The 14,681-nt window shown below is 40.5% G+C and overlaps 1 protein-coding gene across 14 annotated transcripts in view; it reads right to left on the bottom strand.

Annotated features, from left to right (window-relative positions):
* ABLIM1 (actin binding LIM protein 1) overlaps window positions 1-14,681 on the bottom strand; it is a 174,889-nt gene that overhangs the window by 27,152 nt on the left and 133,056 nt on the right. For 9 of the 14 annotated variants that reach the window (XM_066620045.1, XM_066620043.1, XM_066620044.1 and 6 more), the window contains 3 exons: window positions 9,205-9,225; window positions 6,999-7,103; window positions 4,398-4,445 (listed from right to left, as the gene is read on the bottom strand). In XM_066620045.1, coding sequence (XP_066476142.1) covers window positions 4,398-4,445; window positions 6,999-7,103; window positions 9,205-9,225 — 174 coding nt within the window. The remainder of the gene's footprint in view (window positions 1-4,397; window positions 4,446-6,998; window positions 7,104-9,204; window positions 9,226-14,681) is intronic. The other 5 variants (XM_066620051.1, XM_066620049.1, XM_066620050.1 and 2 more) reach the window with 1 other exon arrangement.

The following is a 14,681-nucleotide window of genomic DNA, read 5'->3' as shown; positions in this document are numbered from 1 at the left end:
AGAAAACCAAGTTGTTCACTAAGATAAAGGTCATCTTCACTGTTTTCCATTTGCATTTTTGAAAGCCCCCGCCCCCAAGTGATGTTTTTCATAGCACACAGAATTAGCTAAAATGTGGACACCCACTTTGGGAAAAATAAGTGTGGGATAACAGAAAGTTCTGCAGGGCCATGCTTGAGACGGGTAGGTAAGAGAAGAGACAGTATGGACAAGAGAGGAGTAAATGCAGATATTCATTCCCAACTTGTATATAAATACATTAATCTGAGAGTCATAATGTATTTATATACAAGTTATATATCAAAGTTGGAGTGATCATGTGGAAAAGGCCTTATAGTGAATGAGGCCTTTTCCACATGATCACTCCAACTTTGATATATAACTTGTATATAAATACATTATGACTCTCAGATTAATCTACCCATGTTCAGTTACAGCGAATGAGGCCTTTTCCACATGATCACTCCAACTTTGATTCTACTTATATGTTAGATTTAGTATAATTTCTGGAGTACCTTTAGAAGTGACAATACTATTGCACTGATGACAGGCAGGTTCAGATGACATCTTTGGACCAGTCTGGCCCATTGAGTGAAGCAAGGGCCTGTCTGTCTTGCCAAACAGCAAAATGGAAATTGTATTACGAGCATAAAAATCAGCACACATAGGCCTTGATCACATAGTTGATTTCCTGGAAAATATCCAAGACATCAAAGATGTGATTGAGGTCTACCCATGTTCGATTTTACATTTACAGGAAAACTTTAGATGTGCTGCTGTTCCTATAAAAGTAAGAAGGGATAGAAAGTGCAGGCTTCTTCAGATAAGCCCTTTAAGGTAGGATCTGAACTGATCCATTTGTGTTCATACATAATGGAGGAGGGGATAGCTTTCCCCATTTAAACACCTAACCGAATGAATTTTCTCCAGCATAGGAGAAGGTGAAGTGAAGAGTGTTGGAAGAATGAAATAAATGATTTGAAAGTCTGCAAAATGGGAGTACTGCTGCACTACAGAGAGAATGAAAGAGGATAACGTTTGTAATGTTCATCACCACTATGCTTGGCTTGTATAATGGCATGAACAGGCTCTCAAACTTAAAACACTTCAAAAAATGTATTTGAAATTTTGCAGAATGGCATGGGTGATATGGGTGGGCTGTAGTATTATTCATCATTGAGTGCTTTTGCAAGCAATATCCAATAGAAGCCTGTAAGATGCATGCAGCCACACAACAGTTACAACAGCAACAAATGTGTTATCTGGGAAGGAGAATCACATTTTCCCAGCTACAAAATATTGCTGATTTGAGTGTTGTAAAATGTAAAATGTCCCAACAACAAGGGCGTGTATATTTGAGGAAAGAACAAATGAGAAGAAATGTGCCTTTACTGATTGCATGGAAAGACTCCTACACTACTGACTCTCTATTATTGCTCAAAAGGGGCTCCATCAATTGGAAATGTCTCCTACATAAGCTTAATTGAAATAAATGGAAGCTGTGAGAACATTTCACACAGTAATCTTGAACAGGAATCGTTCTTTTCAAAAAAATGGTTGGCAACCTTCAGTCTCGAAAGACTATGGTAGAAGCCTACAGCACCCAGTATTCCCAGGTGGTCTCCCATCCAAGTACTAACCAGGCCTGACCCTGCTTAGCTTCTAAGATCAGACAAGATTGGGCATGTGCAGGGTAACAAAGGGGTGTGCACAAGAGAAGTTCCAGACGAACAGTAAAATTTTAATGAGTAAATAGCCACCATCTTGGTTCATTGCTCAGGGGTCTAGAAAAGCATGATTTCAAACAGTACTTACGTATTAGAATTGATGAGGTCAGTGGTAAAACATTCACAAGTTAATGGAAGGTGAGTAGACACAATAAAATTATAAAGAAATAAAAATAATGTTAAGAAAAAATGGTAACAAATTATAATAATAACAATAAAAATAATAGTATCATCCCCATGAGACCAATCAGCTCTCAAGGAATCTAACTCTGTTGAATGCTATATTCTGGCACACTTCTGAGTTCCTCTTAGATCTTCCTAATTTTTTTTTCCACAAGTCCTTAATAGCTACTTTCATAAACCTATAATTATATTTTCTGTTTTTAGATGTCATGATAAAACTATTTTCAACACAGGATCAACAAAAAATAATGGAATTCCTCTGAAAATACTGCAGTCTGACCTCTAGTATTTTTAAAAGCCTTTCTTTGATTAATAATGCACTGTTATTGGTGCTTAATTTTTAACATGAGTGGTGCTGAGGCTTAAGGCTCTTCTTTGACCTAGTAGTCTCTACTCCAGATGTTTGGGGGTCCGGCTATGGTTTCTTAGTAGGAAGAATAAAGCACTTGAAAGAAGTTCAAAGACACAATTATTATTTTCAGATATACTAGCGCTGAGATTCAGCACCAAAAGCAGATTTCTATCAGCTCTACCTCAATGTAAGTGCCGTCAATCTACTTCATATGAGAGAACAGAAAGGGACGTGGGAACCAGATGTTCCCATGCAAACCTCAAAAAATGAGTGAGGGTTGTAAGAAAGATGAATTTGCTTGTAGGATTATGCCCTGTCATTACATAGAGGCTGTATCTCATGGAAACTGGTTAACTTTTCCTAATATTTTTCCTATTATTAAATTGGATATTTCACATATGCTCAGAAAATGTGGGAAAATGGTGAAAGTAACAGTGGTTTCTGGATGCAGAAGTATGTTTGAAAATTCTATTGTTTTCTATTGTCCTTTCAGATCAGAATAAGCTGAGGGCCAGACGCAGACACTGCCTCCAAGACCGACAGCAGACAGACTATACAGATCTGGGTCCTCATTGGGCCAAGACTGGGAGTTTGGCTGGGGTTTAAAGCAGTGAGGGAACTGAGTTGGGAGCAACTGTGTATGACTAATATGTCAACCCCAACTCACTAAATAATAATCACAACAGTTTAAAGGATGGGAGGAAGAATTAGTCTCTAGGCAGGCATCCTCCATGGCCAACATTGCTCCATCAGAGATTGACCAAATTCAGTTTGCTGGAGCTGGGTGCTTCCTGGATCAAGCAAAAATGCTGGCAGCAGACCCTGGAGATGGCTCCATGGAGCCAAGTCTAGGGAGATCAGCTACAGGTTTTCTACTCAAGCTTCTACTCAAGTTGGCCGGAGTGGTGGGGATGTAGCAGGTAATATGGGCCTGGTTCAGAGTCAGAATGTCATTGGATAGCAGTTGCTAGGGAACAACTAGGGGGGAAGGCTGGTGAAAGACCAAGTGAAAAAGAGGAAAAAGTCTTGTCCTTCACCTCACCTCTCCAGGAAAGGCTTTCTCTGTTTTTGTTTTGAAGGACGTGCACATTTTCAAGAAGGGGCGAAAATGTTCTTCTTATCTTTAGATAAGGATCTAAACTACATTAATGGGTGCGTGGGGGCATGCGTGGATAACTGAATTCACTGATACTGGATCCACTGATACCAGGGTCAGCTTATACATGTATTTAATTTCTAGTTGTTGTTTTTTTTTTAAAAGATTAGAGATGCAACACCCCCTCCAACCACCCAACAAAAGCTGTAAGATCCCACCACATAAACTTAAAACTTTATTTTGCAATTCTACACTTATCTTTGATAATTCTTAAATCACAGCAGCAGTACACAAAAGGGCTTCATGTGCGCAATACAAGGAAGCTGTTAATGTAGGAGGACATTTGTCTGCAGTTCTCACTACAGGGACTCAAACCACATGTGAGGCAACCTGCTTTTTAATAGCACTTCTTGGAGACTGCTTTTATAAAAATGGCAGAGAAAACCCTAAAGGTAGAAAATGGTTCCTCATTTGTGTGCAGTGTGATCTTTTGGACAGGTCTCAGTGTTGTTTCACAGTTTCATTAAACATCATAAACTGTTGATCTCAGAATTGCTTATTTACTTTTTGAAGAGATGCAGGACTCAATATTAAAAGAAAATGAATGCTAGGGGAAATTTGCATTTGGAATGCTGCCCTGTGAGTTAAAAACAAAACACCCTTTCTATTCTGACTTTGAAAATGAAATAGAGGCAGTTTATATGACTGAAGCAAAGGCCAACAAGACATATTTTGTAACATTCTTGAAGACAAGCAGGGTATTGTTCATCAGTCCAGCAATGATGAATTCCCATAATTCTGGAAAATTACATTCAAAGCACAGAGGCATCTAATGTTTAGTTGGACCTTTCAAAAATGCTCTGTATACATCAGAAAAAAATGAAAAGTACAAAATATAAAAATTGAGAAATCCATGCAATTATCAACTAATGTTATACAATTCTAACATGAATACAAAGTGCTGGAGTTGTCTACTGTTCTGCCATGCAGCTAATTAATATATGAGATTGCCCCACAAGATAGAAAGAATAAGGTTTACCATGCTGCTTGTAGATAGGTGGTTTTCTATAAATATTGATGCCTTGATCTGTAAAAGTAAAAAGCAGAGACATGAATATTTGATTCTCTTCAGTTATTTTGCAGGAAGACCTAAACACCAAATTTAATGGATGTTCCAAACTAAGGCCTGAGCACAGAATCCAGAAAGCTAACTCTAGTATTGCACAAAAAAGAAAGCATCCAATGAAAACAAAACACAAAAACAGATGGAAAGATATCAGACACATGACATGAAATCTTTGACGTAAATAGTTGATAAAATGGTGATGTACCTAAAGTATGAGCCATTCAATTTAAAGTCTTAGTAGATTAGTCGTTGGCTAAACATTTCAGAGGAAGTGTAACCAAAGAAGATATGGCAGAGATGGAGATAGGAGCAATTTGGCAGAAAACAGTTACCATATGATTACCAGGAAATTGCACAAAAGTTCAATTTCCCCTCCAAACACAGACATCACATATAGAAATGAGGTACATTTACACTAAACACTTCAGAACATGGTTCTGAAAGCCACTTCTGCCCAACATTGCATATACGCAACAGGGACGCAAAAGTGTAGGCTGGGCAAAAATGGGTTAATCCGCCATGCTGAAGAACAATTACCTTCTACAAGATTATACTGAGCCTCCAAGATGGTTCTTGACACAATAGTTGGTTTGGTTCTAAAATCAACTCATACCACCAGAAGCCTAAATTCAAGTACAGGAGTATTTTATGGCATATATTCACTTTTAAAGCCTGGCATGGCCTCTATAAAGGCAAGATTCTTGTTCTTCTCAAATACAGGAAATGTAAGGATAGCACAAATAACATGTCATGAGAAAGGTTCTTAGTAAGCAAGAGGAACTCTGTGTGTGTGTAGGGCAGAACCCCCAAAAATGTAATTTAGGTTTTTTTTTTCCATTTAAGTCAGGAATCAGAAAAAAGAAGTGAATACTATAAGGTCAGGTTAGAGTGCTAAGGAAGGTATTTGTAATGTATCATAGCATGCATTCCTCTTGTACTCAACATACTCTTGCAAACCAATTAAATGTGGTTCGGAGGAATGCTTGGAAGATGTAAGTAATGGCCTTAGGCTGCAATCCTAACCACACTTTCCTGAGAGTAAGCCCCATTGAACAAAATAGGACTTACTTTTGAGTAGACCTGGTTAGGATCGTGCCCTTGGTGCTATATATAATAAATAGCTAAGCTACTGTCTTAATGTAAACTTTTAATATTGTTATTCTGTACAACTTCTGTGTGAAGTTCACTGACCGTGTCTTAGGACTCCATGACTACAAAGGTGTCACCACTAGACCCTATGGTAACTAGACCCTAGTTCTGTGGCTGAAATACTTACAGTTAGGCATATTCTTGCTATCAAAGAAACATCTCTATTTCCCACATATAACAGAAAATGCCACTGGAACCATTCATTGACAAGGATGGGTATAAACAGATACATATTCTCTCCAAATACACTGAAACAAGGGAGTCCTGAGACAAGCAACCCAAAACCTAACAAAAGGATTTGCCAACAGATAAAGGGATATATTATATCTATTTTTTCCTTCTTTCATGCTCAAACTTAATATTTTTCCTTGTCTGTAAAACTCAACATTATTGATCTCAAGTCATCCGTCTACTATCTTATTCTTTATTCTGGTACATTCTGGTACATTCTTTATTCTGGTACATGAAAGCACTTGCACAAACATACAAAATATGCAAATGTATTGTTTCTGGATTAGAATGTCCCATTCTGTGACATTCTAATCCAGGTACAATACATTTGCATATTTTGTATGTTTGTGCAAGTGCTTTCATTGATAATAAGCAAGTGGAATTTAAGAAGCAGCACTTATTCACTGCTGTTTCTAGAAACTGGTTAAAAATCGGTTACTAGATTGTGTGCAATATTTATAGCAAGAAAAGCAGAGCTGAACACAAAGCTGAATTTGGGCAGTATCGCTTAAAGCAGACCCCCATTTTTTGTACTAATAGAAAGTGTACAGAAATCAAGTAGATGAAACTGAAGCTAATGAGGAGATCACTTTGTAACAATGAGAATATACAAGCTTTTGACTGAGGGTGCCCAATAAAGCTTTTCAAAAGACATATCACTACAAATTAACTGTCTCCTATAGCAGAGCTATCCCAAACAGAAAATCACATTTAATGTGAGACAGAAAAGCAAAACAATGGCTAAAATATTTTCTTTGTCCCCTAAAAGCAATGAAAGACAGGAACTAACAGGAAGATGGCTACAGTGTAAGCAGGAAAAGACTTTAGTTTTGTACACAATGGTTTCACAAATCCATAGTGTAACCCTCCTTTCTCCAATTCTCTAACTAAGAGAAAAGATTGACTATTAAGGCTTATAAAATGTCATCAAAACCAACATATTCCAATTTCTCTCAAAATTAACAGGCAAACCCTGCTTTTCAAAACCGGTTTATGGTATATTCGGAGTTAAAAAAAAAACACCTAAAAAAACCTAAACAAGTACAGCATGAAAGAATGGAGACAAGACAAAGGGTACGAAGGCTACGGTCTACACTACGACAGGACACCAAGACACACAGTGCCAGCTCCTACCTGGAACATGGAAATGTTTAGGGGCCTGAGCATAAGTTGGTGTTAGAGGGCGGCTGTCGGGCCGATAAGGGGCAGGGGAGTTCCAACCGCTGGACGGCTCATTGCCTCCAATGAGAAGAATGGAAAACAAAACAAAAAAGAGCAGTAAAGAAGCAGGCACAATTCAAAACCAAGCAAAAGACCGAGGGGGGAAAAAAAGACAGGGAGGAAACAAAAAGAAATAGTTTAGAATCAAGAAATGTGGCTAGCACTGGAAGGCACTGCTAGTCTGTATTAAAAGAGACATTCACCTTAGGCTGGCATTGCAGTTCAGGCCGCCTGCATTCTCTCATTCATTCACTCTAACAGCATGCATGAGGGAACAATGCATTTGGATTAAATGGAGACGCCACAAAGCGGAATGAGAGGTTATATGGTAATGATTCAATATCAGCTGGGGTCAAAACTTTCAGTTTCAGAGCCATCATGTTCGGCAGTGTAATCACTGCTAGGGGAATTCTCCAAACAAGTTGGTTCCCAATTTGTTCCCATGCTTAGAAGAAAAGTCTCCCATAATTCAAACGATCATACATGTGACAGAGTCATACATGTGACAGGGTCTCTGCATTTGTGCAAATTCAGGAAACTGACAAAGTCCTGAAAACAGTATTCTTGCTATGCCAACCACGCAGCTAACTCCCACAGTCACCTCCATTTGGATGAGGAGGGCTGGGGGGAAAAGGTTTGCACTTAGGTCATGTGCATATTTGGAAAAAGTTCAAAACCATCACATGAAACTGCTCACAAGAGAGAGGAGCAGAATACAAATTCCTCTCCTGGCCTGAAAGGTTGGCACACCAACAGATTTTCCTTTCTATGCACACCTAGTGGTAGCATGCAAGATATGCCCAAGTTTTTCAAGCATAAATAGCAACACATAATATATAAAACCATGGATCACACTGACAAGTTTGCTTTCCAAGTGTCACACACTGATCCAATTTTGTGTATAAACTGTTCCTTGACAAAGCAGGGAGTATCAAACACTAGGAAAAAACCTACTCATTACAAAAACTCAGGCTAAGTAATATATTCTTGCCGTCATGTCTGTGACTTCTCAATGAACCCAGTAACGTTTTAATTCTACTTTAATTCTACTTGTTTAATTCTACTTGTGAAGTACACTTCACACTTCACATTTCATCATTGCCTCAAGTGAAGGGAAGCATATATTGCCATGCAGTATGCATTCATCAGAAAATTCACATTAAATAATTTGACAACATGTTTACAACATGTTATTACTAGCACCCACAGATGGTAGTCTCTGTATCAGCTATCAGGAACTTGTGGGAGAAGGGGGAGTAATCATGTAAGTACCTGAAAATATGTTAAATGAGTTTATGACACTACAGCTTGAAACTGCCTCTACATCACGGCTCTTCCTCACAGTGAGGTGTTTTGTGTTTGTTGGTGGTGTGGAGATAAAACACACAAGATAGGCTAATCTACATGGAGCAGCTGTTATGTGGCAGGAGTGCGGCTTCCATGTCATTTGGCGGCCATCTGGTGGCAAGTGGTCCTTACATTATGTGCTTTAACACCATGGAGATACAGAAGAACTACCATGTGAAAGAACTACCATTTCAATTCTGATTTTGAAAGTTACCTTTTATACGCTGAGTAGAAGTCAACATGTAATGAACAAAACATTATGGCTCTATCATGTGCCACAAACCTGCTACAAACAAAGACGCTAAACCTTTAGGGGGTAACATTATCAGGTTTTGACCACATTGTTGGAAGTTCACCAGGTGTAGTTTTTGTGCCAACTATGTATGTATGCTTAATTAAGCATGTATGGTATGCACTTCAGTCATCTGGCTCTCAAGTAGACTGGTGCTTAAATTTTCTCTAGAGAAAGTTGAAGGTTGGCAGTAATGTTTGGGCAATTATGGTCAACACTGCACTACGGAATCAGCATAGGGATGCTGACTTTCTAGTCAAATACAACAATATTGATCTGTACATTTGTACATATGCAATCAGACACCATAATGAATAGCTGAGCAGTTAAGGTAAAATAATGAAAATAACTGTTAGGTTTATACTTGCAAAGAAGCAAGTATACAAAAGGTAGTGAAATTTGATCAACACAAACACACACACACACAGCACAAAGGCCCACCATGTATAGGGGTCACTGGAGAACTGAGAAATGGCATACCTATGTAGAATGAAGCAGCATCTGAGAAAAGAAAAGGAGATAAATCACATGGAGAAAAGAAAATGTAAATAAATGAAAGAGCAGAATGTAACCATGTGAAACACAGTGTTACATTTCAGCTGAAGTAAACTAAGTAGAGAAAAATAATAAAGAGCAAATATGCAAACGAATGAAAAAACAGAGCAGGATGTGATCATGGGAGACAGAGTGGTGGTTTTTCATTCTCAGTTCAGTGGGTAAGTCTGGAAATAGAGGGACTGGCTATGTATGACAAAAGGATATGCCACAGAATTAGGTCTTACATAAGAACATAAGAACAGCCCCACTGGATCAGGCCATAGGCCCACCTAGTCCAGCTTCCTGTATCTCACAGAGGCCCACCAAATGCCCCAGGAAGCACACCAGATAACGAGACCTCATTCTGGTGCGCTCCCCTGCATCTGGCATTCTGACATAGCCCATTTCTAAAATCAAGAGGTTGCACATCATGGCTTGTAAACTGTAATGGATTTTTCCTCCAGAAACTTGTCCAATCCCCTTTTAAAGGCATCCAGGCCAGATGCCATCACCACATCCTGTGGCAAGGAGTTCCACAGACCAACCACACGCTGAGTAAAGAAATATTTACTTTTAGCTGTTCTAAATCTCCCAACACTCAATTTTAGCAGATGTCCCCTGGTTCTGGTGTTATGTGAGAGTGTAAAGAGCATCTCTCTATCCACTCTGTCCAGCCCCTGCATAATTTTGTATTTCTCAGACATGTCCCCTCTGAGGCGCCTCTTTTCTAGGCTGAAGAGGCCCAAATGCCATAGCCTTTCCTCACAAGGAAGGCGCCCTAGCCCAGTAATCATCTTAGTCACTCTCTTTTGCACCTTCTCCATTTCCACTATGTCTTTTTTGAGATGCAGTGACCAGAACTGGACACAATACTCCAGGTGTGTCCTTACCATCGATTTGTACAACGGCATTATAATATTAGCCGTTTTGTTCTCAATACCTTTTCTAATGATCCCAAGCATAGAATTGGCCTTCTTTACTGCCGCCGCACATTGAGTCGACACTTTCATCGACCTGTCCACCACCACCCCAAGATCTCTCTCCTGATCTGTCACAGACAGCTCAGAACCCATCAGCCTATATGTGAAGTTTTGATTTTTTGCCCCAATGTGCATGACCTTACACTTACTGACACTGAAGCGCATCTGCCATTTTGTTGCCCATTCTGCCAGTCAAGAGAGATCCTTCTGGAGCTCCTCACAATCACTTCTGGTCTTCACCACTCGGAAAAGTTTGGTGTCGTCTGCAAACTTTGCCACCTCACTGCTCCAGGTCATTTATGAAGAGGTTGAAAAGCACCAGTCCCAGGACAGATCCTTGGGGCACACCGCTTTTCACTTCTCTCCATTGTGAAAATTGCCCACTGACACCCACGCTCTGTTTCCTGGCCTTCAACCAGTTCTCAGACTAGGAGAGGACCTGTTCTCTAATTCCCTGACTGTGGAGTTTTTTCAGTAGCCTTTGGTGAGGGACCGTGTCGAACGCCTTCTGAAAGTCCAGATATATAATGTCTACAGGTTCTCCTGCATCCACATGCCTGTTGACCTTTTCAAAGAATTCTATAAGGTTCGTGAGGCAAGACTTACCCTTACAGAAGCCATGCTGATTCTCCCTCAGCAAGGCCTGTTCATCTATGTGTTTTGAGATCCTATCTTTGATGAGGCATTCCACCATCTTACCCGGTATAGCTGTTAGGCTGACCGGCCTATAGTTTCCCGGGTCCCCCCTCTTTCCCGTTTTAAAGATAGGCGTGACATTTGCTATCTTCCAATCTTCTTGCACTGTGGCCGTTTTGAGGGACAAGTTGCATATCTTAGTCAAGAGATCTACAACTTCATTCTTCAATTCCTTAATAACTCTTGGGTGGATGCCATCAGGGCCAGGTGACTTATTGATCTTTAATTTATCAATGAGGTCTGAAACATCTTCTCTTTTAACCTCTATCTGACTTAATTCCTCAGTCAGGAGCGGCCATTCGGGCAGCAGTATCTGCCCAAGGTCTTCTGCTGTGAAGACAGATGCAAAGAACTCATTTAATTTCTCTGCCATCTCTAAGTCTCCTTTTATCTCCCCTTTCCCTCCCTCACCATCCAGAGGGCCAACCGCTTCTCTGGCGGGTTTCCTGCTTCTAACATATTTGAAGAAGCTTTTATTATTCCCCTTAATGTTGCTGGCCATGCGTTCCTCATAGTCTCGCTTGGCCTCCCGTATCACCTTCTTACATTTCTTTTGCCACAGTTTATGTTCCTTTTATTCTCCTCATTAGGGCAAGACTTCCATTTACGGAAGGAAGCTTCCTTGCCCTTCACAGCCTCTCTAACTCGGCTCAATAGCCATGCGGGCACCCTCCTGGATTTAGTGAAACCCTTCTTTCTTTGCGGTATACACCTCTGCTGGGCCTCTATTACTGTTGTTTTAAGCAGCCTCCATGCACTCCGGAGAGATTGGACTCTTTTTACCTTCCCTTTCAACCTCCTTCTAACCAGCCTCCTCATTTGAGGGAAGTCCGCCCGTCGGAAGTCAAGGGTTTTTGTGAGAGATTTGCCCAGTATTCTTCCCCCGACGTGCACGTCAAAATGGATCGCAGCATGATCACTGTTCCCCAACGGCTCCGTAACATTGACATCTCTAACCAGGTCCTGTGTACCGCAAAATATTAAATCCAGAGTCACCTGTCCTCTGGTGGGCTCCATGACTAGCTGCTCTAAGGCACAGTCATTTAGCACGTCAAGGAATCCGGTCTCCTTTTCGTGACCAGAACACAAATTGACCCAGTCAATATGAGGGTAATTGACTTGACTTGACTTGAATATGAGGGTAATTGTCTTGGTCATCACTGGTTCTCTTGTCAACCAAACATAATATCTACCAGTGGTTAATATTCCCATATCTTTTCCCCTCTTATAAAAATATCTTTTAAAAAAACTGCAGAAACAACCGCATCTTATTTCCTAGTCTGTGCAATTAATTTCATGAACACTTCCCCTCCAAAATGTAGAAATGAAATTCTGTTGGGGCTAGGCGATGAGCAAAGCCCACAGAGGAAGATAAAGTGCAGTGAAATGCTGGCACCTGAAGTGACCCAAGATAGCAAAGCGATGGAATGAAAACACGAGCCAGGTAGATGTCCACCACCAAGCTGTATTTACAAATGTACAAGCAGCAGCCAGTCGCAATCACAGATCTTCAGTAACTCCAATACAGATTCACGATCTTCCAAAACTCCTCACAACGACCCACAAGGTAGGCTCCGGCAGCCTCCCTCTTATACTTCTTCTGACCAATCAGGTAAGGAATGACCTCATCCCCATTACCTCATCCTCTTGTGACTGCATTACCTCACCCTCCCAGGATGTTCTAGCTCCTTTCCCATTGACTTGCATCATGACTGTAAAGTCACTGTGACTCAGCACATTTACCCAGTCACTATTGGTCAGTACAGGGTCACCTGGCACACTTTTCTTCTGCCTTACATCTTGGGTTTACATCTTGGGTTTCTGCCTCTGCCTTGGGTTTACATCTAGATACAAGCCCCAGGCTTTCAGGCCTTGCCATGCTCAGGCAGCAAATTTCCTCAGGCTGTGTCTCAATACCCTGACAAATTCATATGGACACATCAAAATGAAACAATTTTCAAAAATGTTCATAGACAAAAGATTTGAAAAGATTAACCATGTTCTGCTTTGCCTAGATTCCTTTACCTAGAGAAAACCAAATTGTATTTCCATATATCATGAAAATGACACTACAGGGGCAGAAAACAGAGAGGCCAGGGCATGTTGGGGACATTTTTGTTATTCAGGGGATAAAGGGCAAGATGGTAATTTGATGAAAGGCTGGTAAACTTCATTCCACAAAAGTATGCTATAATACTTAACCATTATTTTCTGTATTTACTAAATTCTCACACACTAAAAAAGATCAACTCAGCCATCAGAGCCATCAGATCAACTCAGATCATCAGAGATGATCAACTCTGTTGGGCATCTTTGTTACAAACTATATGCTATGTTTCAGAGACTGGCTCTTCCAGTGTTTTTACATGTTTTAGGGTGCAATCCTAATCCCTTATGTCAGTGCTTTCCAGCACTAGCACAGCGGTGCCAATGGGATATGTGCTGCATCCTGCAGTTGGGTGTCACTCACGGAGGCCTCCTCAAAGTAAGGGAATGTTTGTTCCCTTACCTCAGAGCTGCATTGCCCTTATGTCAGTTCTGGAAAGCACTGACATAAGGGGTTAGGATTGGGTCCTTAATCAATTTAGCAACCATAAACAGTCATGAATATATTATATGCATTTATCAGCTTCTCTCTCTAGTCTACCACATATAGGAAACAAATTGCTCTTGCAATTCTGTTATTCTTTCTTGGAGAGCTGGCTGCATTTTGTCACAGTGACATAGCTAAGGGGGTGCAGGGGGTAGCAATTGTACCAGACAAAAAGCTTGGGGGCGACGGCAACAAGCTGAGCTGACACTGGTGGCCAAAACTGTGAAAACCTTGGTATGTAAGAATAATACTATCAAGTTATATATCACTGGAAAGGTAATTTTAATGCAGAATTCAATGAAATAAACCACACTGGAATATATGTATTCTTTCAAAAGTTATGGCTAATTAACCAGAAAATGAAAACACAACTGCCTTACGGAAAAAAGTGGATATCCTTAACTCAAAACTGACCTATGAGACTATTGTTCCGAGAGCCAATGAGATGTTATTAGGATACAGCATGGAACCAATAAGATGTTAATACGAGTCAGCTCTCATTTCCATGCATTTCCATACAGTCTCCCTGTTAACTGGGTAAAAAAGGCACTTTTTCAAGTGATACTCCTCTTATATTTAGCAGGGGGAGAATAACCATTCCTCTTCACCCCAGCACAATGTCTCTAACCAATAAAGGGCACACTTTTTATTTACTTAATTAATTACTTAATTAAATTTGATTTTGTCATGGGGGGCTACAAAATCTTCTTTGACCCAAGGTAGCAGATAGATGCCTTAGCTATGCCACTGGCTGGTGGGAGGTGGCAGAAAAGTGAGTAGTGAGCTGCTGGGGGGAGGAGGTGGGTTCCCCCCCCCAATTTCACTTTTTAAAAAGCGCAGGCGTGATGTCATTTCCTGTTCCGAGCTCATTTTGAGCTCAGCACTGGGCTACATGAGCATTAGCTACACTACTGCTTTGTAGTAGTTGGCATATCAGAACACCATTGTAATTCCAAGAAGTTCAGGTGAACTCCTCTTGCAGCAGCACTTCCAAAACGGCTGCCAACCAAGCACTCTATGTGCTATCAGCAGCCATTCTGCAACAGTAGAAATATGTTCCACTGTCAGAAAGTGCTCCAGTCAGCAGCCCAATTTTGGATAGCACTGGGCTGCCCTACTGTTGTAGGGTTCTCTTTGGCTCCTGACTAAAT

This window comes from Tiliqua scincoides, chromosome 3 (genome assembly GCF_035046505.1).
Source record: "Tiliqua scincoides isolate rTilSci1 chromosome 3, rTilSci1.hap2, whole genome shotgun sequence".
Taxonomy (NCBI): Eukaryota; Metazoa; Chordata; class Lepidosauria; order Squamata; family Scincidae; genus Tiliqua; species Tiliqua scincoides.
This window is presented reverse-complemented; position numbering and strand designations above follow the sequence as displayed.